The sequence below is a fragment of the Tachysurus vachellii genome, chromosome 16 (assembly GCF_030014155.1).
Source record: "Tachysurus vachellii isolate PV-2020 chromosome 16, HZAU_Pvac_v1, whole genome shotgun sequence".
NCBI classification, from domain to species: Eukaryota; Metazoa; Chordata; class Actinopteri; order Siluriformes; family Bagridae; genus Tachysurus; species Tachysurus vachellii.
In genome coordinates this window covers 9,240,683-9,265,309 of record NC_083475.1, presented here as the reverse complement: position 1 = coordinate 9,265,309, position 24,627 = coordinate 9,240,683, and the positions used below count along the sequence as shown (strand labels likewise).

Sequence of the window (24,627 nt, the reverse complement as noted above, 5' to 3'; positions counted from 1 at the left end):
TGATAACTGCATAAAGGAGCATGTCTACAAGTGTTCCTATTAAAGTGGACAATGAGTGTATACACTCTCTAGGATCACTCACCTTCATCATTAGTGTAATTAACACTCAAACAAACAGGCACCAGGTTTAATTTGCTTAGGACTTCTCATATATTGCAGAGTTGTCCTGCAAAAGCTGTTTAGAACCAAGAAACCGAAAGAAGAACGAAGGGTTTCTTTCTTTTGTCTCATTTCTTGTGTTGAGACCTAACATTCACAACATCTCAGTTCACATCACTAGCTGTTGCTATGGGAGCAATGACATCAAACTCCTCTTCACTTCAAAACCCAGAGGAATGAATTGTAAAATCATGAAACCGTTTGGCTCGGATCTGGGTCAGCTTGTCCCCTGAGAGTGAAGCGTCTCTGCAAATTAATCACCGTCATACGTTTCTCCTTTACTGAAAAATTATATGATTATGGAAATCATACAGTCATGGGTCAGATCTCAACCTACCTGAAAATCTGATGAACGTTTTGGACCAGCGTTCTACACCAACATCGTTGAAACAGCAAATGGGGATTTTTTTTTTTTTTTGGAGGATACACACAGTAACCGTCAGAATGATCGTCAACTTTAGAATAACATACAATAAGTGATATTTTGAGTCGACATTCAGAACATGTTGTAAATCATTTTATTTACCAAACACCAATTACCAGGATATCTCTGCTCAAAATCTGGTTGCCTCTACCAGGAGGTTCAGACATGGCTATAGACAGAGCTTTCAGAAGGAAGGGTTTACCACATGAACCCAGAAATAGTTAGAGACATAAGTTCAGTGTTTTGACATGATCCTCTCAGTGTCTGGATTGAAACCTAACTAAAAGCCCTGGTCTGAATTAAAGAGAGAAGTCTATATAGATAAACCAAACTTAAAAACAGAACAGATCCTGACCTCCCTGGGGCCCTAAGCAAAATTCTACTAAGGGGCCCTCCTACCTTATAATTTACTGAGGGATGTGCATTCATATTGACCTGGCATTATGCTCATTCCAAAGCGAATACATTGGTTTCCATATTGCATTAACTATGTTGTAACCTTGATTGAGAGACTATAAACATTGTCATTTAGGAGCGCTATCACGTTACCTTTTGTACTGGTCCCAACACAGATGTAGCTGTTGGAAAGCGCGCGTGTTATTTCGTGCATGGTTGCACTCGCACATGAACGCATGTTCACGCGCGGTGCCGTTATCGAGCTGCCGTTTATAAACACCGTTGCCCTTGGGCTTTTATTCACGCAAAAAAATGTTGTGCGATAGGCTGGCCAAGAGATGCATTGACAGCACTGCACAGCTAATTTAGCTAGTCAGATAGAACAGATTAGATTAGAGACAGAATCTCGTCAACTTTACTGTTAGTTGCTCTTGCTGACATCAAACTTGAAGAGTTCTTGCATTTCACTCTCATTTTGTTTCTTTTTCTCTTTTCATGGCCAGATGGATAGCTCCGCTTTATATTGTCATCTACACAGTAAATATTAATACGCGCTGTAAAATGAGGCAGGGCCTTGCGTAATTTGCGGGGCCCTACGCAACTTGCGTAGTGAGCGTATAGGGCCGATCGGCTCTGCTTAAAAATGTTCTGTATTAATGAAAACGACCAAAATAATTTTTCATTTCCAGCATTTAGCAGATTCTCTTATACAGAGTGACTTACATTTTATCTCGTTTTATACATTTTGAGAGTTAAGGGCCTTGCTCAGGGGCCACACAATGGCAGACGGGTGGACGTGGGAATCGAACTCACCACCTTCCGATGGGCCATCCAGCACCTTAACCATAAAATTTTTTAACCATACTTAAAAATCCTAGCGTTTTAAAAATAAAAAGGTTTAAATAAAATCTTCAGTGTAGCTGAGGTTCTTCAGAAATTACAGTAACAGTAAAACGAAAGCTCAGCAACTCTCAGCTACTCCAGTTAAAAGAAATAAAAACAAAACTTTGTGATTAAAAAATATCTAATCTATATAAATCGCAGAAGGGAAGAGTGTTCATTTGAATGAGGTTGAAACAGACACACACAAAAATGAGGTTTTGTAGATTTAATCATTTACACATATAAATCCCAGCTATAATTTACACAACTTCACTGCTGTCCAACTTTAGGCGGTACCCACTCATGGATTTTCTTAGGAGTGGTGGAATACGGGACGTAGCACGCGGACGATCCGCTCACGTTGATCTGATGGATTTCTGCCAGAAACTTCTTAGGCTCTGGAGGATGTGTGGTGGGAGGATCCTCAGTCATACAGTGCAGCCAGCGGTGCCTGAGAAATTCATTAAACAGCGATGAGTCAGAATAAATTCTCACGCCCCAAACAACAGTCCAGAAATTTGGGCCGTTTCTCACTTTCTTATCCAAATCAAGCCCGATGCCACTGTTGTCATAGCGACAGCTACTGAACCAGGCGATGCTCAAAACAGAACTTTTATCAGCTTCTTACTTTTTTATTAATTGAAACCAAACATGCAACTCTGTCCCAATTTGCACCAGAGGGAAATCAGTACTTTGGGATTATTTTCAGTTCGATCTGATTTGATTTTCCCTCTATGCATATTTCAGGGGAAAAAGAAAAAAGAAAATGATTTGCTGAAGCTCACAATGTGCTCCTGTAGTGAATTTTGTATAGTGATGTATTGTATTTCCAGGTTTGGTCACATGGGTGGTGGGGGTGGATATATACTGTATATATATTTGGTATAATTTTTTTCTATAGCAACAGCTCATAGTTAAAGAGGTCTATGGTGCAGGCATGACATCATCTAAGACTGATGCATTATTGTTCATGTAGTTTTTAGGAAATATTTCAATTTTACAGAAACAGTCTCAGCACTTTGTAACAGTCAAGATGCTTTGCAAAATGTCTCAGCATGAGAAAGTGTTCAGAACAGAAGGGTTTTACTTGGCAGTTACTTTGACAAGCTGCATTTTTTTTAAGAGTGAGGGGAAGACAAGCAGACAGAGAGACAGGCAGAGATAGGGGGAGGGAGGGCGAGAGAGAGAGAGAGAGAGAGAGAGAGAGAGAGAGAGAGAGAGAGAGAGAGAGAGAGAGAGACCGAAAGGGAGAGAGACAGACAGACAGAGACAGAGAGAGACAGACAGACAGACAGACAAAGACAGAGAATGAGACACAGACAGACAGCCAGACAGACCGAAAGGGAGAGAGACAGACAGACAGAGACAGAGAGAGAGACAGCCAGACAGACCGAAAGGGAGAGAGAGAGACAGACAGACAGACAGACAGACAGAGAGAGACAGACAGACAGACAGACAAAGACAGAGAATGAGAGACAGACAGACAGCCAGACAGACCGAAAGGGAGAGAGACAGACAGACAGAGACAGAGAGAGAGACAGCCAGACAGACCGAAAGGGAGAGAGACAGACAGACAGACAGACAGACAGAGAGAGACAGACAGACAGACAGACAGACAAAGACAGAGACTGAGAGACAGACAGACAGCCAGACAGACCGAAAGGGAGAGAGACAGACAGACAAAGACAGAGAGAGAGATAGACAGAGAGAGAGAGAGAGAGAGAGAGAGAGAGAGAGAGAGAGAGAGAGAGAATGAGAGACAGACAGACAGACAAACCGAAAGGGAGAGAGACAGACAGACAGACAAACCGAAAGGGAGAGAGAGAGAGCGAGAGAGAGACAGACAGACAGACAAAGACAAAGGATGAGAGACAGACAGACAGACAGACAGACAGACAAACCGAAAGGGAGAGAGAGAGAGAGAGAGAGAGAGAGAGAGAGAGAGAGAGAGAGAGAGAGAGAGAGAGAGAGAGAGAGAGCGAGAGAGCGAGAGAGAGAGAGATATGCAGGTGAGAGAATGACTGTTTATCATTCATATAGCAGGTGATAACAGGATATACAATGTTTAACAGACAAGTTAATCATTGCTTAATCACTGTGCTATTGAGCAGAACAACAAATAATCCACTTTAAAGTTGTTAAGCACTCTGTACTGCATCACACTTCACGTATAAGCACACAGTCCTTCGAGTGATTCCTTACTCAGCTACAACTGACATCATAAAAACACAATGTGCAGCATGTAACACAAAGCAGATGGTGAGATTTGTTACCATTCTGCAGGCACCATGCTGCCGTCAACGTCCCACAGTGTCCTCTTGCCGTTCATCTCCGTGGTGTAGACGACCCATCGGTGACGGCCTGCAGGAGAGACATCAAAGGAAGCGGTGGTTAGTACTCTGTATTGAATTCTATTTAGACCAAATGCAGATTCAGAAAATACGGAACATCAACACAATCTACCTTTGTTCTCTCCAGGATTTCTTTTTTGTTTAAGTTCAGAGATTCTTATGCACAGCCCTAGAAAGCTCTTCAGAACTTACCGAAGAAATACATCTTGTCCTCATAGTACCTGTTGCCGTATTTGTCGGTGCCGATCAGAGTCCCCGTCTTTACATCATTTACCCTGTTAAAAAAAGAAAAGAAAAAAAGTACAGTACAGAATAAAGTCATTGATTCACAACCTAGGGAGCTAATTCATAATATCTAATTGTAAGCGCTATTACAGAGAAATGCAAGTGTATCAGAGCGACAACACCTCAACCATGACCACATCAGGCCACACAGACACAGAAAAAGAAAGGTGCAGAGTTATTTGTACCAGCCGCTGTAGTATCACTCATGAGAGTTTCTGCCTCAGCACAAGATCGGTTTCATGAAACGGGTTTTTCATGCACAAGCAGCTGCACACAAGCCACTGTGCACAATGCTAAGCATCAGCTGGAGAGTTGTGTGTAAAGTGTATGGACAAACGATCCCATGTGAATGCTGGAACGCATTATTGAGGGAGTTTTATCTTGAACTGAATTATGCCAGCTGTACTGTCTGGTAAAGGAGGGATAATGGGATGTTTGGCAGGGTTTGGGCTCCTTCCTTCCCATGATTAATGTTAATGATAAAGCATATGTACACATTTAAAACATCTGTATGATTCCATCTTTGTGGCAATTTGAGGGAGACCCTTTCCTGTTTTAGAAAAACTGTTCAGTCTATGAAGACATAACGTGTTACGGTTTGACTGGAAGAACTCCAGTGTCCTGCACAGAGCCCCTGACTCACTAAACACATTTGGGATGAACTGGAACATTGACTGAACCCCAGACCGTCTCACTCTTACAGCATCAGTGTCTGATCTCACTAATGCTCTTGTAGCTAAATGATCACTAATTGTAGCTAAATGATCACTAATCCCCACAGGCACACTCCATCATCATTTATGTAGCTGAATGATCACTAATCCCCACAGACACACTACTACATGAGTGTCTGATCTCACTAATGCTCCTGTAGCTGAATGATCACTAATCCCCACAGACACACTCAAACATCAGTGTCTGATCTCACTAATGTTCCTGTAGCTGAATGATCACTAATCCCCACAGACACACTCCTACATCAGTGTCAGATCTCACTAATGCTCTTGTAGCTGAATGATCACTAATCCCCACAGACACACTACTACATGAGTGTCTGATCTCACTAATGCTCCTGTAGCTGAATGATCACTAATCCCCACAGACACACTCCAACATCAGTGTCTGATCTCACTAATGCTCCTGTAGCTGAATGATCACTAATCCCCACAGACACACTCCTACATCAGTGTCAGATCTCACTAATGCTCTTGTAGCTGAATGATCACTAATCCCCACAGACACACTCCAACATCAGTGTCTGATCTCACTAATGCTCCTGTAGCTGAATGATCACTAATCCCCACAGACACACTCCAACATCAGTGTCTGATCTCACTAATGCTCTTGTAGCTGAATGATCACTAATCCCACAGACACACTCCAACATCAGTGTCTGATCTCACTAATGCTCCTGTAGCTGAATGATCACTAATCCCCACAGACGCACTCCAACACCAGTGTCTGATCTCACTAATGCTCCTGTAGCTGAATGATCACTAATCCCCACAGACACACTCCAACATCAGTGTCTGATCTCACTAATGCTCCTGTAGCTGAATGATCACTAATCCCCACAGACACACTCCAACATCAGTGTCTGATCTCACTAATGCTCCTGTAGCTGAATGATCACTAATCCCCACAGACACACTCCAACATCAGTGTCTGATCTCACTAATGCTCCTGTAGCTGAATGATCACTAATCCCTACAGACGCACTCCAACATCAGTGTCTGATCTCACTAATGCTCCTGTAGCTGAATGATCACTAATCCCCACAGACACACTCCAACATCAGTGTCTGATCTCACTAATGCTCCTGTAGCTGAATGATCACTAATCCCCACAGACACACTCCTACATCAGTGTCTGATCTCACTAATGCTCTTGTAGCTGAATGATCACTAATCCCTACAGACGCACTCCAACACCAGTGTCTGATCTCACTAATGCTCCTGTAGCTGAATGATCACTAATCCCCACAGACACACACTCCAACATCTAGTGTTAAGCCTTCACAGAAGAGTGGAACGTATTACAGAAGCAACCAACAAGCTCATACAGTACATGCATGACACTGATGTGTATAGAGTTTAGATTAATATCAGCAGGGCTCTCAAGTTTTGAAGACAGCCAAGCGTGACACCCCCCTCCCCCCAAAACAAACAAACAAACAAACAAACAAACAAAACAAAACAAAACAGATCACTGACTGCAATTTAATCAAATACAAAGTATTTCATATTTCAAAGTATCATTTGTAATGTTGCTCCCATTTAAAACAGCTCGGCTCAAGCCCAGACATTTTTAGGGTCATGATTGAGGACAATGTCCCGTCCAGAGACAAGCTGTTTCGTGTTGAGGTTTTGTTCAAACCGACCATCAAAAATAACCTCTCTAATGAATGTTTTTTTTTTTCCATTGGTTGTTGATAAGTGTCAGGCTCAACTAAGAACTGAGACGCGCTTGATTCCTGCCCGGTTCCATAGAGACAGCGGTGCGGACTGATACATTTTAGGCTCTGCGGCTTATTAAATATATGATAAATAGTCAAAAAGTTTTTCTGCGTGAGAAATACGATGTGTGGCTGGAGAGCGTGACTGTCACTCTCAATGTGTGACACTTGACAACCCTGTATCAGCATCACTGGCTAATAGCACAGTAATAATACTAAATCAGCTGTGTTTACAAATCTAACCATTTCCCATCTTAACATGTGGATGTGTAGTTTTATTTAACCCACAAATTAAAATACAAACACCCTATAATCACTACTCACTAGCAAACTTATCTTATGTAAACACACCAAGGACTAATGAAGACTTGTTACCTATTTAGCACGTAGCTAACTAGCAGCTATGCTAAGCTAAGCTAAGCTAATCACAGAGGTCATTACAGTTTACTGGTTTATTTTACTTATTTTGTGACTCTAAATCTCCAGTTTCTTCTTCACGTATTCAGAGCACGCTGCTGTTCTCATACCGACCTGAAAAATTGCAGGAAAAGGCCCTTAACCCCACCGTGACCGGTGACTTGGCTAACGGCTCTCCGGACTAAGTGAACATACTCAGCCATAATAGACAAACTACTGACAAGCACCGCCTACTGCGCTCTGATTGGCTTATACTATCCCGCTTACTGCACTGTGATTGGCTACTAAGAACCAATCTACTGTCACTCACCAAAACAACCTCTCAGCTGTACTATTCAGTGTTTTTATTAGCACCTAAAAACAGGTGTAATCGTGTGGGTATCTTTCAACCACGTTTAATTTGCCTGTTAACTAATATTAAAGTGCAGGCTATAATGATATAGAGTAAAAACATAACAACTGGTTGATACTAATAACATGTATTACTATTTATATTACATCACATCACATCCATAAACTCCTGAATCTGGTCAGATGTTGATTAATTCTCTGTAAGAGCAGCTCTGAATATGGTTCAGACTAAAAGGCAAAATCACAAGTTTTTAATCAATGTACCTCTTTTATTAGATGATCGTTTCTACAGTAACAACGTATTTCATAAAGAAGTGCATACCTGTTGATGGGGTGAAGTTTTCTGTAATTAGATGGTTATTTAACATTTATAGCAGGAGTCTTGTGTTAGCACTGAGCATTTTCCAGTAGGAATATTCCTCCAAGAGACTCTAACATCAAGAGGTAAAGTAAAGGAGTGGTTGGAGAGGGAATACCAGTTTAGAGATGCTGTAATAATAATAATAATAATAATAATAATAATAATAATAATAATAATAATAATAATAATAATAAACAGAAAATTATATCATGGACATTCCACAACATTAAATGTAATTATAAATGGTTAAAATCATGATGTGTTGCTTTTATATAAATAAAAAAAATGAAAATGCTACTAAGTTGCTGTGGAGGAGAGGAAGAAAACACTTTTTTGTTGTAGATTCAGCAAGGCATGTTTCATTAATAGCAGCACAGTGCCACTGTTTTAGGCACAAGATCTTAGATCATTTCTAAAACATACATGGGGGGTTTTATATTTTAGTGTGATAATATACTGCAATAATAGGAAGAGTGTAATTATCTCCGTATAAGAGTGACATTTATTACATTTATATACACAATTCAGGTAAATACAGCAAGATAAAGCTTCAGTTATGTCCTTTCACAGTTCATACATTTTTAGCCACATCCTTTAAGTGAACCTTTGAAAAATCGAGCACTCCGGGATCATGCACCAGCTAGTAACACATTGACCTTCAATCTCCATGCGCAGTCAAAAGGCCATGTCTTATTGGTTGCTTCTTCAGAGTCAAAAGGTCACTTTTAGGGCAGTGAGATGATGGTGCAGTTTGTCAGCAGGCACTGTTGCCCTGAGGCTGATTGGAGTGTTTTTGCAGATGGGGAACGAGTCACTCTGTGGTGCCGGCTGATTGGCTGTTGTAGTCGGTGGAGTCCATTTTGAGGATGTAGGGAATAATGCTGTCGATTTGGACATTCCCAATGAGGCTGGCGAAGAAGAGCTCCTCGGTCACAGCAGCACTCATCAGACGCAGAGCAGGCAAGCGAAGCAGCAACTTTGACAGACTGAGAGAGAGAGAGAGAGAGAGAGAGTGAGAGAGAGAGAGAGAGAGAGGGGTGTTATGGTAGAAGACACTTAAATGATTATCTTAGACCCGCATTCAACACAATTTATGTAAAAAGGAATATTGAAATCATGTTCTGCATAAATATTCACCCCTTGCATCTTTGTATATTTTTGTATGTTTTTAACAAGGATCTTTATCATTTGATTTACAAAGTATATTACGTTTGAAGTCAGACCGGTATCACTTCTCTCGTTTCTTTCAAAAATTCTTGAACGCATTGTCTTTAATCAACTGTCTGTCTATCTCTCACAGAACAACCTCCAAGACCCCAACCAGTCTGGCTTTAAAGCAGCTCATTCCACAGAGACAGCCCTTTTAGATGTCTCTGAGAAACTACATGCTGCTAGATCAGCCAATCTCTCATCCGTCCTTATCCTCCTTGACCTTTCAGCAGCGTTTGATACGGTCAACCATAAGACTCTCTTAGCCACCCTCAGGAGTCTTGGGATATGCGGATCAGCTTGGGAATGGTTCGCTTCCTACCTGGAAGGACGCTCATATCAGGTAACATGGAGGGGAGTGACATCTGCTCCACGCAGACTGTCCACTGGCGTCCCACAAGGCTCAGTACTTGGTCCTCTTCTTTTCTCCCTGTATACTCACTCTCTTGGTGAAGTTATTTCCTCACATGGGTTCTCTTACCACTGCTATGCTGATGATACACAACTTATCTTCTCTTTCCCACCCGCAGATGCCACAGCTTCTGACCGGATCTCTGCATGTCTGGCAGAAATTTCATCATGGATGACTGCTCATCAGTTAAAGCTTAATCCTAGCAAAACTGAGCTGCTCTTCATCCCAGGTGATTCATCCCCAGGTCATGATCTTGCTATATCCTTACACAACGATCTGATCTCCCCGTCAGCCACAGCTCGCAACCTTGGGGTAACCATGGACAATCAACTGTCCTTTTCCTCTCATGTTGCTAATGTGACTCGCTCATGTCGGTTTCTTCTCTACAACATTAGAAGGATTCGACCATTTTTGTCCTCACAGGCTGCTCAGGTACTTGTTCAGTCTCTTGTCATTTCTAGACTGGATTACTGCAATGCACTGCTGGCAGGTCTACATATGAACGCAATCCGTCCTCTGCAAATGATCCAAAATGCAGCTGCCCGGCTTGTTTTCAACCTGCCAAAGTTCTCTCATACCACCCCGCTGCTGCGATCCCTCCACTGGCTTCCGGTAGCTGCACGCATCAGATTCAAAACACTGATGCTGGCCTACAAAGCCAAAAATGGACCAGCTCCCTCTTACCTCAAAGCCCTCATCACTCCTCGCACTGCACCCCGCACCCTCCGATCTACCAGCACTGCTCGACTGGTTCCACCATCTCTCAGGGTAAGAGGCAAGTATACTACAAGACTCTTCTCTGTACTGGCACCAAGGTGGTGGAACGAACTTCCCCTAGAGGTCCGGACAGCTGAGTCACTGGCTATTTTCAAGCGGCGGTTGAAGACCTACTTATTCAGGAAACACTTCAACTAGCACTTCTTTCATTATCTTTTGCATTTTTTAAAAAAAAAAAAAACACACCTTTGACACTTTCATTGTAACTTTGAACAAATGTTTTAAACTCATGGTATCTTAAGTATGTAACTTAGTGATCCAGCATTAATGTATTCAATGTTAGAGATTTAAGCACTTATGTACGTCGCTCTGGATAAGGGCGTCTGCCAAATGCTGTAAATGTAAATGTAAATGTAAAGTCACAAACTGCTTTTATTATTATTATTGTTGTGACACAAAGGTCAGTTGAAACATACTTTTTTGGTTGCATAAGTACAGTATTCACCCGTTTTCACCAGCTGAAAGTCATTTGGAATTATGTCTCTATCAGCATGGACGGAGACCGGACCGTTAATAAACATCAGTTTTTTGCACCACATATCGTGCCCTCAGTCCTGACCAGTTTCCCAGTCTGATAAAAAACCAAAACATCACCACAACACGATGTTATCAACCTCCTGCTTCAGTGTGAGGATGATGCTCTCATGGAGATGTTGGGTTTTTGCTAAACACAGTGTTTGTTCCAAGGCCAAAAAGATCAGACTGAGAATCTTGGTCCACATTCCTTTTAGCAAACTCCAAAACGGAGCCGTACTTCTGTTCAGAGTCTCTGCTTCTCTAACTAATGCCTGTTTACCTGCTTACTGACATTTAGTGGATGATAAACTTGAGTCAAAGCTGTGACATATTCACTCTACCCAGTCTTTATTACTGGGTTAAATGATACTCTATGGGATGTTTCAATATTTAATTTAAATGACCATACTCAGACCGGTGCTGTTCCACAGCTTTGTCTGTACTTGCTCAGACAGCTCTTCTGTCTACATGATCTCAGACTCTCTGAATCACTGAACGTTAATCGCACACTGGGTCGACTCCATTCAACTGATTATGTGACTTCTGATGACAGCTCGCTACAGAACTAATCTAAATAAAGCTGTACATTTTTAGATTTGTCATCCCACCAGCTAATCTGTATACATTCATGACGTATGATTCCATTTCAGTTTCTGGCTGTAATACTACAAAATGTTTAATGGTTCAATTGTGGGTGTATACGAAAGCGAGACCCTGTCTGAGTACAAAAGGTGACAGTTACCGATAAGTGTCTTCTGGGTAAACCCTGCTGACGTAGTCCTGCAGCTCCATGTAAGCTTTCTCCTGGAAGCGCTCGATCTGTAGACTGCTGTCCACTCCAGCATAATCTACCACACGACACAAACACACAATCAATCAGCTCTTCATCTCCTGGTTCAATCCTGGCTATTATAATAACTCTACAAGCTCCGACCACCCCCCTGCCCCACCCCTACATTTTCACTGATAGAGTTAGTGTGGAGCATTGTGAGCAGGATAAAAAAGTGTCAGCACATTAAAAAACAATGTCACAGCTTGAGCGTGAAGTGCTATATTACCTGGGCTGAAGAGGACGGTGGCTTTGAGGTAGGCGTACTCGTAGGCATCAGGGCTCACACGATTCATGCTGTTACAAAACTCCTGCATTCGCCAGATGTGCTCCATCACTTGCTTTACTCTCTCTGCAGAGAGTTTCTCTAACACGTACAAAAAACCATCACACACACACACACACACACACACACACACACACTCCATCGTTATACAGATTTTCTCCAGAGCGAAATATCAAGACCACACAAGATGTCACTCGCTCAACACATTTTAATAATTGATTGTAAAATGAATGTTCATTCTTTTATTGACACAATGTTTGTTATTTTAATACACTGCTCAGAAGAATAGACTTGATCTAAGTCACAAAAAAAGGAGATGTTTTTTTTTTAATCCAATGTTATTCTGATGAAATGGTATGCTCTTGTTTTCTCCAAAGTTCCCTCAAATTGCTGACTCGCTTGTATCTGCTTCTTGATTCCCTCCAATGACCACAGAAGTTATTCATTTAAAGTTATTTTTTTTATTTAAAGCTGCCTGTTCAAATACTGCGCTATGGAACAATGTGTGGAGTTAAAGAAAGAGCCTTGGTGACTGTATGCTATGCGGTCATGTGACCTCTACCTTCTTCCAGACTGGTCTGAAGGTGACTGACTATGGCACTGAGGATCATCTCCACGTTCATGACCTGGGCACACTGAGCCAAGCCCAAAGCAAACAGCTCATTCCAACACGCCTTTATCAGAGTGATCCCGTTCTCTGGCCTACAGAGGGAGAGGGAGAGGGAGAGAGAGAGGGAGAGGGAGAAAGAAATATGTTAGGGGCAGAAATAGTGAGAGCAAACAAAGTGGATAAAATTGAGGTAAAAAATTCTCAGAAAATCAAAGGAAGAGATCAAATACACACACACACTCTCAGAGAGACGTGCAAAAGTGCTTTTAAGTCTCTATCATTGAGTACATTAACTCTGGTTCACTAGGTTACAGACTTAAGGTACCATGAGCCTGAAACGCTGTTAAAATTTTTTTATTTTTCACACTCTCGCATGTGCTCTCTCTCGCACACACGCACTCTCGCACTCACCCGAGAGCCTGGAAAGCAGGAATGGAACGGGCCCAGTGCATGGAAAGGAACAGCAGGCGAGACGCTGACTCACAGATGTAGTTCAAATTAAGAAACTCCGGCACAGGCAAGGGCATCATCAACTACACACACACACACACACACACACACACACACACACTTCTATTAGGCTTTATTTTAAATTTCAAAATCATTCATTTCAGTCTCATGTTACCAAACACCTAATTAAAAAATACAATCTATTATAGCATTAAAGTAACATGAGCAGGTTGGAGCCATTTTCCTGAAAAAATGTCCTGAAAAATGTCCACATGTACAACAAACTCTCAGTGTCAGGTCCAATTCCAGCTTTGTGTTTGGGGTTATAGGAGAGAAAGTGGGATGAATGGTGACCTCAGACCTTAAAAGGCACATGCATGTCAGAAAGCAGGGGTCCTTCCAGCTCCAGCATGGTGGCGCTGTGCTCCTCTGAAACGTTCCCCTCTATAGCATAACTGTTCCCATCCTCTGACTGCAGAACTCGGGCCAATGAGTCAAAGGCTCTGTACACATAGACACACGTTACTAACACCACACTGCACTCACACTTTTCTGTCCATCGGATACAGAGGAAGACACTGTTCTCTTACTGAGTGATTTCGCTGGAATTCTGCTCGTCCGGTTGGACGTCGGTCACAGAGCCTCCCTCTGTGCTCATGGTCTCCAGTCCTGATTGGTCGGCGCTGCTGTCCGTAACCTCGCGGCTCTTGCTCATGTGGGCCAGAGATGTGACCACGTTAGCCAGCGTGCTGAGATCGCCCTGAGATTCGTCGTTCTGTACGAGGGTACAAAATATTCACTCTGAATACAACCCCTGGCAAAAAGTATGAAATCAGCCCTCTCAGAAAATGTTCATTCAAATGTTTAATTGTGTAGAAAAAAAAAAAACAATTTCGATCGAAATTTCGAAAAAAATCGAAAAATTGCCACAAAACAATTTTCACTCAACAATCCAAACTTCTGGCTGTATAAAACACTTAAAAAAACAAAAAAAAAAAACAAAGAAAGATAACTGTAGTCAATTACAACTGTTTTTACAGATCAAACAGAGGAAAATATGGAATATGGAAAAATATGGAATCACACAAATCTGAGGAAAATTATATGGAATCACCAAATAAAAACACTACTAGTACTTTGTTGCACCACCTCTGGCTTTTATAACAGCTTGAATTCTCTGAGGAATGGATTTAACTAATGACAAACAGTAAACTTCATCAATCTGTCTCCAGCTTTGTCTTATTGCAGTTGCCAGATCAGCTTTGCAGGTTGGAGCCTTGTCGTGGACAATTTTCTTTAATTTCCACCACAGATTTTCAATTGGATTGAGGTCCGGACTATTTGCAGGCCATGCCATTGACATTATATGTCTTTCCTGTAGGAATGTTTTCACAGATTTTGCCCTATGGCACGATGCATTATCGTCCTGAAAAATGATGCTACCATCACCAAACATCCTTTCAATTGATGGAATAAGAAAAGTGTCCAAAATCTCAACATAAACTTGTGCATTTATAGAAGATGTAATGACTGTCATCTCTCCCATACCTTTACCTGACATACAACCCCATATCATTAATGATTGTGGAAATTTGCATGTTTTCTTCAGGCAGTTGTCTTTATAAATTTCATTGGAACGGCACCAAACAAAAGTTCCAGCATCATCACCCTGCCCAATGCAGATTCGTGATTCATCACTAAATATAACTCTCATCCAGTCATCCACAGTCCAAGATTGTCTTTCTTTAGCCCACTGAAACCTTGTTTTTTTTCTGTTTAGATGTTAATGATGGTTTTCGTTTGGCTTTTCTGTATGTAAATCCCAGTTCTTTTAGGCGATTTCTTACAGTCCGGTCACAGACATTGACTCCATTTTCTGCCCATTTGTTCTTCATTTGTTTTGTTGTGCATTTTCTGTTTTCAAGGCATATTGCTTTAAGTTTTCTGTCTTGGCACTTTGATGTCTTTCTTGGTCTACCGGTACGCTTCCCTTTTACAACCTTTCCATTTGATTTGTACTTGGGCCAGATTTTAGACACAGCTGACTGGGAACAACCGACATCTTTTGCAACATTCCGTGAAGATTTACCTTCTTCGAGAAGTTTGATAATCCTCTCCTTTGTTTCAACTGACATCTCTGGTGTTGGAGCCATGAGCCATGTCAATCATCTTGGTTCAACACATCACTAATGTGTGCAAGCGCTCTTTTTTAACTGCAGACTAATTAGCAGTTGTCATCAGATACAGGTGTTTGTTTTACAAATGCAAAGTGCATGGTGATTCCATATAATGTTCCTCAGATTTGTGTGATTCCATATTTTTTTCCTCTGTTTGATCTGTAAAAACAGTTGTAATTGACTACAGTTGTCTTTCTTTGTTTTTTTTGTTTTTTTTAAGTGTTTTATACAGCCAGAAGTTTGGATTGTTGAGTGAAAATTGTTTTGTGGCATATATGTGCTTGTTTTTTTCTACACAATTAAACATTTGAATGAACATCTGAGAGGAGTGATTCCATACTTTTTGCCAGGGTTTGTATATACAGAGTATAGTGGCGTTTTTTTCATTTACATAGCGTTGAGAAAGTACCACAAAATAACAGCTATGATGAAACTGAAATGACCCTTAATCCTTTCTTAAGCATTTTTATGTGCTTTTGATTTTGTCTACATATAAAACCTCTTAATTTTAAGTCTGGTATCCTTCTATAATAGAAAACTCTCACACACACTCTCACACACACTCTCACACACACTCTCACACACACACTCACACACACACTCACACACACACTCACACACACACTCACACACACACTCACACACACACTCACACACACACACACTCACACACACACTCACACACACACTCACACACACACTCACACACACTCACACACACACACACACACACACACACACACACACACACACACACACACACTCACACACACACTCACTCACACACTCACTCACTCACACACTCACTCACTCACTCACACACTCACACACTCACACACTCACACACTCACTCACTCACACACTCACACACACACTCACACACACACTCACACACACACTCACACACACACTCACACACACACTCACACACACACTCACACACACACTCACACACACACTCACACACACACTCACACACACACTCACACACACACTCACACACACACTCACACACACTCACACACACTCACACACACTCACACACACACACACTCACACACACACACACACACACACACACACACTCACACACACACTCACTCACACACTCACTCACACACTCACTCACTCACTCACTCACTCACTCACTCACTCACACACTCACTCACTCACACACTCACTCACACACTCACTCACTCACACACTCACTCACACACTCACTCACACACTCACTCACACACACACTCACACACTCACTCACACACTCACTCACACACTCACTCACACACTCACTCACACACTCACTCACACACTCACTCACACACTCACTCACACACTCACTCACACACTCACTCACACACTCACTCACACACTCACTCACACACTCACTCACACACTCACTCACTCACACACAGGAAATGCCAAAGATTTTTTCCCCTGTTTGTCTATACAACAAATACTAGCAAAGATATTCTGATAACTGCAACAACTGTGTGCATGTGCATTACCTGATCTGGAGAGGAGGGGATGAGGATTGTGTTGTCTAACTTAGACAAAGATTGCTGGATGTTCAGAAGCATGTTGGAGTTTAACACACTAGTTGACCTGTGCAGAGCAAATATAAATGTGTTTGTTAAAATAATAAATAAATAAAAAAACAGTATTACTATACATTCGACGTTATTAACGTGACGTTCGGCTTTCTTTTGTTGTTTGTGAGTTTATAAGCTTGAATTTTATAGTCAGTCAAATGTTTATATTGTGCAACATAAAAAGGTTGATTTGATCAAATAAACAAAGACTTATAAGTATAAAAGGAAGAAAAATACTTCTATAAATACAATCTTGTACAGTATACTACTTGTTGATAAACACACAATAAACAATTCTGCTTGAGAAATAAAGTAATGCGAGATATGTTTCAGGGGCACGTTGCCGTAAATGATCGTGTACAGTCGCTTTAAAACCCCGTTCTTTCTTCTAACTATTCTTCCTGCTGGAGCGAAACAGGAGCTTTTCTTAGTCATTGGTTTATACGACACTGTCCTGTAGAGGCAGGGCATAGACATGCATGTGAAAGTCTCAGAAGGCACAAACCTGGCTGTCTCTTTCTCGTTTACGAAGGTGGGCATGGCGGCCAGGGGGCTGCAGAGATTCTTGCGGATGTAGATCTTTTTGATGGAGGGGGCGCAGTTGGCTGGCTTTTCCCTCGTCACCTCCACTGGCTTCCTTTCGCACTGCACGGCTGAGGGACGAACGCAAGACAAAGCGCATTTCAATCATTTAAATAAAAAAAGAAAAGAAAAAAAGAACGATCTCTTTAAGGGGATCTTGTACAGTGTCTAGAATATTACATAAAATATTTTTCCAGTTGGAGCAATTTTTCAAAACCTTCAATAAGAGAATAAGAGAATATATCTTTTTATATTGAAATTAAATATGACTGTTACACCATGCACATGTAATTTTAAAAAAAAAAAAAAAAAAAAAAAACATTTTACAATGAAAGGAAGTTGAGAGATTATCTGCTCAGTGGACATTTGTCACATTTGTGTGTCTAATAAACAGCTCAGTAAACCCACATTTACAGTCAGTAAAGGTAAAATCTCACTCAATAAGAGAATCAGTGTGTGAATAAGATGTGTTCATGTTGCTGTGTGTGTGTGTGTGTGTGTGTGTGTGAGAGACGTACAGTCCTGTTTCATGCCGAGGGCCATGCAGCGCTGCAATCTGCAGTACTGGCAGCGGTTGCGGTGATGCTTATTGATCACACACTCCCCTGAGCCGCGGCATGTGTAAACAAGGTTCTTGCGAATGCTTCGCTTGAAAAAGCCTTTACAGCCTTCACAGCTTACTGCCCCATAGTGACGACCTTTAGGACAAACACAAACAAAACTTAAAGGTCTCTCTCACAGACTTCAATCTTAAAACTGAAATGTCTCGATCACAGCTTGGCATTATACATAGCAAACAGAAAGCTAAAAATTCCCATGATTCCCATGCTGGAAAACTTGAAAAAAAGCACAATAATAGACAAAAAAGTTTATTAATATTAAACATTCATGTTATAGCTGGAACTTTCCTTGGCATGCTGTTACTCAAAAATAACCCACACCTTCTGACTAATAAGATATAAGAGTTTAACTATGCTCTGAGACATCTACTATACCGGATGTGTAGTAGTATTCCCAACATTTTTCTAATGTATTAATTTTCTCCATAAATCTGTCAGAAATCTCACAGACAGGAGGTGTGTGTGTGTGTGTGTGTGTGTGAGTGAGATTGCACTCACTTACCTGAAGCTTTGTCTCCACACACTACACAATACTCGACCACGGGCTTAACAGAGCTTTGTTCTGTTCCCTCAGTGACAAACTGTGGTAAAACAACACATACAAATAGAAATACAGATAGTATGCAAAGCTGTCTGCAAATCTTAATGCACCCTGTCACTCAAAAAAAATTCTATGGCAAACTATTTTTAAAAAGTAAAATTTTTTTTCTTAATGCATTATTAATTTATATTTGAGAAAAAAAAAAGTAATTGAGGTATGTGCAAAACTCTGGATGCTATACTACTTTTTCCTAACAACCCCTTTGTCTTTGTGTGTTTTATCTAAACATATTTCTTACCTGTATCTGCTGACCTGCCAGCTCAGGTGATGTGAAGAGCAGTTGATTGACAGCTGATCCGTCAGATGAAGTCAGGAAGACTTTCCCGGGTGAGCTGTCATGCTTTAGGAGGAGTTTGTCCTGATTGGGATAATCCACATTGGCTAATATAAACTGCTGCTTGCCGGCCCCCGCCTGATCGTACGCTGTAACTATCTGGAGTTTCTGGCCCAGCTGCTGATCTGTCACGATCTGACCCCCCCACACACACACACACACACACACACGTTTGTAAAAATCAGAAAATGGAGCAGAAATGACATTATGATTATTATATGAGTATAGTCCATTACCTGCAGACCTCCATCTGCTGACACCAGCTGAATTCTGGGACTTTCCCCTGCCATGATAACCCCACACACCACTTGGGCTTAAATGCAACTCCCCATCTCACTCTCTTTCTTCCTCTCACTCACACACACACACACACACACACACACACACACACACACACACACTCTCTCTCTCTCTCTCTCTCTCTGTCTTGCTCTTACAATGCAGAACCTAAACAAAGACAAGTTTTACTGGATCAGTGAAGCTTGTCAATCATTTTGGAGGCAGAGCTTCATGTACATTGACAGGAATGAGGTGGGCACGAGGAGGCAAAAACAAACAGATACAAAAATACAAATCTTACCTAATGCACTAAAATAAACTCACTTAGCCCAAATCTGAATAACAGAATAATACAGTGTAAAGTATGTACTATGTTAGCTACCAGTTTTGTTACAGATTTGCTGACTTGCTGGCTATGAATTGTATTTGATGAGTCGAGTCAGGAAAAAGAAACAAACAAAAATAAAACCTCTATGTAACACAGAAATGTTTGTATGTCAGTGAAGAAAGTAACGTGTGATATAACAGACCAGGGTTAAAGTCAGAAGAAGTACCTAGTGGTGTTCAATAACAATAATAAATAAATAAATAAATAAATAAATAGATAAATTCACCCCCGAAAAACATATAAATATATAAATAAAGATAGTTTTCCTTTTATTTTATTTTTGTTGTTATCCAATTTAGCTTGATTAGCATGCAGGCAAATGTAGCATAGCATAGCATAGCATAACATAGCATAGAGTTGACATGTTTAATTTAATACTGTATTTCATTTGACACGCTGAAAGTGACTGAACCCGGGTGTACAGAAGACTACAAACAAACTGATCAGAAACGTGAGACGGAAGATAAATAACGGGCTTTTCCTGTTGGGTGAAAGGTCAACATTGAAGGGTTAAAGGACGCTAATAAGGGAATCCCAGCGCCGCTTGCTTTTTCACTACGAGCACTAAACACACGCCGAGTAGTGAATCACACGCCGCACGTACACTGTGACACGACTTACGTTATGTTTTATATCCCACTTTCTGCACCGATCGAACAAACCCTGCGTTTCAGATGCATGCGCGCGCGCACAGAGTTAGCTCCGAAGCTAATTTAGCGAAGCTAACCGGCTAACAGATGCTACAGACGCGTTAGCGGTGAATATTTACACCGGAACGAACGCGAGCTGCTTTACAAACCTCACCAGACTGAACTAAACCTCGTGCTGTAACGACGTGACGAGTGTAATGAGACGAAAAGGCGAAATAAAAGAAACGGAGTGAAGTTGTTGACATGCTAACATGCTAAAGCTAAAGCTATGATAACGGCGCACTTTTACACCACTGAGAGAAACTCTACGCGTGGAACCGAACGTCTACTTTTAAAAGCGCTTGCTCTTACCTTGTCACACGATATTTTATCACCAAAAATCCACCGTTTTTTGTCAATTTTTGTTCCTAAACCGCTTCGCCTCCGGGAGGTCAGAGTTCGCGACCCTTTTGCTTTAAAAAATACAACTGCGCTTGCGCAGCGGAATGAAGGCGTTCATCGAGGAAGTGTGCTCAAAAAAATAATCCATTGCTTTTTTTTATGATGTTTATTATTAAATTACGCTGCAAGATATTCATGGTTAACTTAAATACGATCGGATTTCCTTGTATCTTAACTTAGTTTTAGTTTAAAGACAGAATAAACAAGAGAATTGATGTTTGTTACTGTTGTAATTCACACCTGTTTACATGACACACTGAACACAATGTGCATTTGTGGTGGTGTCAGTTGTGCCTAAATGGTTGATTTGAGTGTTAAAAAACTATCAAAAGTAGGTTTTGAGGGAGAAAAATACAAATAATAAGCAAACCCTGACCAATCAGCTTAGGGATGAGTGATTAAAACAGCAGTTTTACCCCTAAAAACATTCAGTGCTCAGTGCTGTGATTCTTTCCAACATCATAACACCTGAAAGAACATGACAAAAATCACAAGATCACAAAAATGACTCTGATTTTATTAGCATAACCCTTTTCCAACCTTTTCCAAACAAATCGTGTGATAGTGTAAACCAGTAAAGAATTAAATCACCAGCATTTTAATATACAAAATGGCACAAGGTGCAGTGTTTTCTCAAAGTGTGCTACAAGACATCTTACAAGGCTATGCTCGTTATCACTCAGTGATATTACGCAGTTATTCGCTCGCTGAAAACCTGACACTGTTAAATTACAAAATTCATTAAGTTCATTTAAGGAGACTGACAATCTTGAATTGTTATAAATAGAACTGCATTAAACCTGCATTATATTACCATATACAGTATATTTACACATACATCCAGTTATTCCCAGTATCATAGTTGAATTTTTTACTGTCAGTCCTATACAAAACAGCTAAAAAGTTGTTTAAAAAGGCTAAACATAAAATAAAAGTGTGATTTCTTTCTGTTTCAGGCTTCTAAAAAAAATTAAAAATAAAATAATAATAATAAAAAAGACTACTGGCTTTTACAGTGGTATCCTACATCTCCCATGATGCACCATTGCAGACTCTTCGACGCAGAACTCAAGGCACTGAATATTCACACTTGCTTGTGCATGTCCGTCCACATTTGATGGGTGATCAAACGTGACCTTTCTGACACACTCTCCACACTTACAGGCTTCCTCACTTTCCCAGAACTTCACACTGGATGTTCAAGTGCCATTTCAGGTGTCTGGACAGTGTGCAGAGCTTGTTAAATGTTAGAGAATCTGACTAATTTCTGGTATCTTTAATGTAAAATCTCAGTTAATCCCTTGACTTAGATATCCGTTTGATTCATTTGACACACGCATACAAAAAGAATGTGAGGCAGAATCCAGCTCCAGCTGAGGAACAGGAGATTAACGCTATTGGCTTTCTGACAGTCCTGGGGTTTCCAGTTAGATTTTGCTTTTGAGAACAGAATAAAAGGAGAAAAACTGAAAGCCACGCTCCTTTGGATGATAGATCGCATCTTTTGTTCCACACTTGCTTTAACACTGTAATACTTTAATTGGTGTCTTTCGAGCACAGGCACAGTTCCTTACTTTCTTGCTGCAGGCTGGAAAAATAAAAAGAGTTCTAAGAAACTACTTATATCCACGTTAGTCAAAGAATCATGGCCTCCTGAAATGCCTCAATCCACCTGAAATAAAAAAAAAAGTAGAAGAAGAATTAAAAAATTACACAGATAAAAGCTGACAATAAACGTGACAATTGTGTGCTTACATATTTAATTTTACAGATCAGCATAATAAAAAAAAATAGAAACCCACACAATCGTGGCAAGAACATACACAGAAACCTATTTACAATGAACAGACTTGAAGCTTGATGAAAAATGAACAAAGTGAAATTCCCCACTAACAGAAGCTAATTTTATTTTCATATTCTCTTAGCTTTTCCCATTTAACACAACTGGCCTTTTAAACAGAAAAATGTTAATTGCAGCAGAAAAAAATGTTAAAATGGCAGGAAATGGTTAGAGTTTAAGAAAAAAAAAATCTCAACAGTGTTTACATGAACATTTTTCCCAGACCAACTTCAGCAGTGAATGTGCACAGGATTTAAAGATTTATATGATGTTATTTTGCTCGGAAAGTACTGATACTGTGTGCAGGTGTGTGTGTGTGTGTGTGTGTGTGTACCTCTGAGCTGTAGGAATATCATCTGCTCTGAAGATATAATACAGTATGTTTTTGTGGTAGAGTTTAAACTGCAGCTTCTCTGCTGGTCCAGACTTCTCTTCCCTCAGGAAAAAGCCCAGCAGTGGCTGGCTCTCCAGAGCTGCAACATCCTGAGCACAGACACACAAACAACAGCAACATTTGTATTCAAACACATCCTGAGAGGCACATCCTGGCAAAAAGAGAACGTTACACCAGTACGAGTGGTATACCTCACTAGCAGCATACGTGTAAAGCACTTTGTTCTTGATGACGAACCACAGCCGCTTCCACGGTTTCTTATAGGCTTTCGATCTCTGCAGGTAGCCGCTCATAGAGGAATTCTCGGTGTTGGCAGAAACCTGACAGAGGAAATGGTGTCAAGATGATGTCTCCTAAACCTCCTGACGTGTGAGGTATCGGTGAGGCCTCACGTGAAGCCAAAATGCCACCGTAAATGTAGTAGCTCTATAGTTCTAGAGAAAGTCCCATAGCTTCGGGTCTCCATTTAGAAATTAGGACTGATGTCTCACAAATATACACTGAGTGCAGAAGGAGGTAATCAGACACCAGAGTCTAACTATCTTAAGATACCGTATACAAAAGAAATACCTTATTAATTATAAAAAAAAATCCCAAAATCACACAAGCACTATGAACATAGAGTAATTTGAAATTGTAATTAGAATATCTGAAATAGAACCTCTTTCAGTGCTGAGGGAATCTTCTTTTGTTTTCTAGAGAAGGAGAAGGCTGAGCTGCGGCCGCTGGGTGAAACAGCCACCTCGGACTGCTCTCCTGTGAGATAACCAAACACAAAGATCAGTCAAGACAAGACACGGCTTTCACCTTCGGCATTAATGGTTTTAAACTCGTTCGAGAAAGCTGAGACCTTTATCTTTCTGCTGTAGTTTGACGTAACACTGATCGCACACTCGTGCTAGCTGATTCTTCAGGTACTCCAAATAATATTTATTTGACGAGCACGCCTGGCACACGACCTGCGCAAGAAAATTTCAAAGCCATGTTATAAATGTTAATGATTATGTCTCCATATTTGTGTTCCAGACCCAAGTCGTCCCCTGACCTTTCCGCAGGCTCGGCAGTGGTGGCGTCTCCAGGTGAGAGTGAACTCGCAGGTACAGATCATACACATGGTGGTGCGGAGGTCAGGGATCCAGATAGGAGCTTTAGATCCCAGTGGAGAATCGTCAGCAGGGACTTCCTCAGACTGTATGTAAAACAAAACACACACAATATAGAAAGCAGCTCTGGTGCACACGGGGAATATGCTGCCATCCCATTTCATATTCAAGTTTTAAGTGATTGGACTTAAAGGAGCACTTTGTCATGTGCCACTACAAGAAGATTTCCCATCGGTCTGGATGAGAAAGGCGTGGAGATTTCTAGGAGGTTTCTGGGCTCGAAAAGTGTACATCAGTGGTCACTATTTTTTTCATGTGAGCCACACTGATAGGACAAAGTCAATAGGAAAGCCACTTTCACCGCAAAGTATGCCAAGTTATTCAGTCTTAAATCGCTTATCTGCTTAAATACAATGTACAATATTGCAATACAATAATTACTCGAGTTGCGGATGA

At 40.9% G+C, this 24,627-nt stretch overlaps 3 protein-coding genes across 3 annotated transcripts in view; all 3 read right to left on the bottom strand.

The window, feature by feature from the left end:
• Nucleotides 1-2,072: 2,072 nt before the first annotated feature.
• ndufa12 (NADH:ubiquinone oxidoreductase subunit A12) lies at nt 2,073-7,618 on the bottom strand. The gene is made up of 4 exons (XM_060890084.1): nt 7,484-7,618; nt 4,405-4,487; nt 4,135-4,222; nt 2,073-2,312 (listed from the first exon to the last, which is right to left on the bottom strand). Exons 1-4 carry the CDS (start codon nt 7,570-7,572, stop codon nt 2,132-2,134), a joined length of 441 nt encoding a protein of 146 aa, XP_060746067.1. The 5' UTR covers nt 7,573-7,618; the 3' UTR covers nt 2,073-2,131.
• A 350-nt stretch (nt 7,619-7,968) lies between these two features.
• nr2c1 (nuclear receptor subfamily 2, group C, member 1) lies at nt 7,969-20,871 on the bottom strand. Its single transcript, XM_060889558.1, has 14 exons — nt 20,745-20,871; nt 19,313-19,523; nt 18,981-19,211; nt 18,644-18,722; nt 18,040-18,219; nt 17,445-17,592; nt 16,856-16,952; nt 13,761-13,945; nt 13,532-13,673; nt 13,132-13,253; nt 12,673-12,812; nt 12,054-12,191; nt 11,738-11,843; nt 7,969-9,067 (listed from the first exon to the last, which is right to left on the bottom strand). Exons 2-14 carry the CDS (start codon nt 19,364-19,366, stop codon nt 8,893-8,895), a joined length of 1,797 nt encoding a protein of 598 aa, XP_060745541.1. The 5' UTR covers nt 19,367-19,523; nt 20,745-20,871; the 3' UTR covers nt 7,969-8,892.
• Nucleotides 20,872-21,330: 459 nt separating this feature from the next.
• fgd6 (FYVE, RhoGEF and PH domain containing 6) overlaps nt 21,331-24,627 on the bottom strand; it is a 30,227-nt gene continuing 26,930 nt past the window's right edge. Inside the window, exons 16-21 of the mRNA XM_060889605.1 lie at nt 24,114-24,257; nt 23,919-24,027; nt 23,730-23,824; nt 23,260-23,388; nt 23,009-23,157; nt 21,331-22,506 (exon numbers count right to left, since the gene is read on the bottom strand). Coding sequence (XP_060745588.1) covers nt 22,470-22,506; nt 23,009-23,157; nt 23,260-23,388; nt 23,730-23,824; nt 23,919-24,027; nt 24,114-24,257 — 663 coding nt within the window. The 3' untranslated portion in view covers nt 21,331-22,469. The remainder of the gene's footprint in view (nt 22,507-23,008; nt 23,158-23,259; nt 23,389-23,729; nt 23,825-23,918; nt 24,028-24,113; nt 24,258-24,627) is intronic.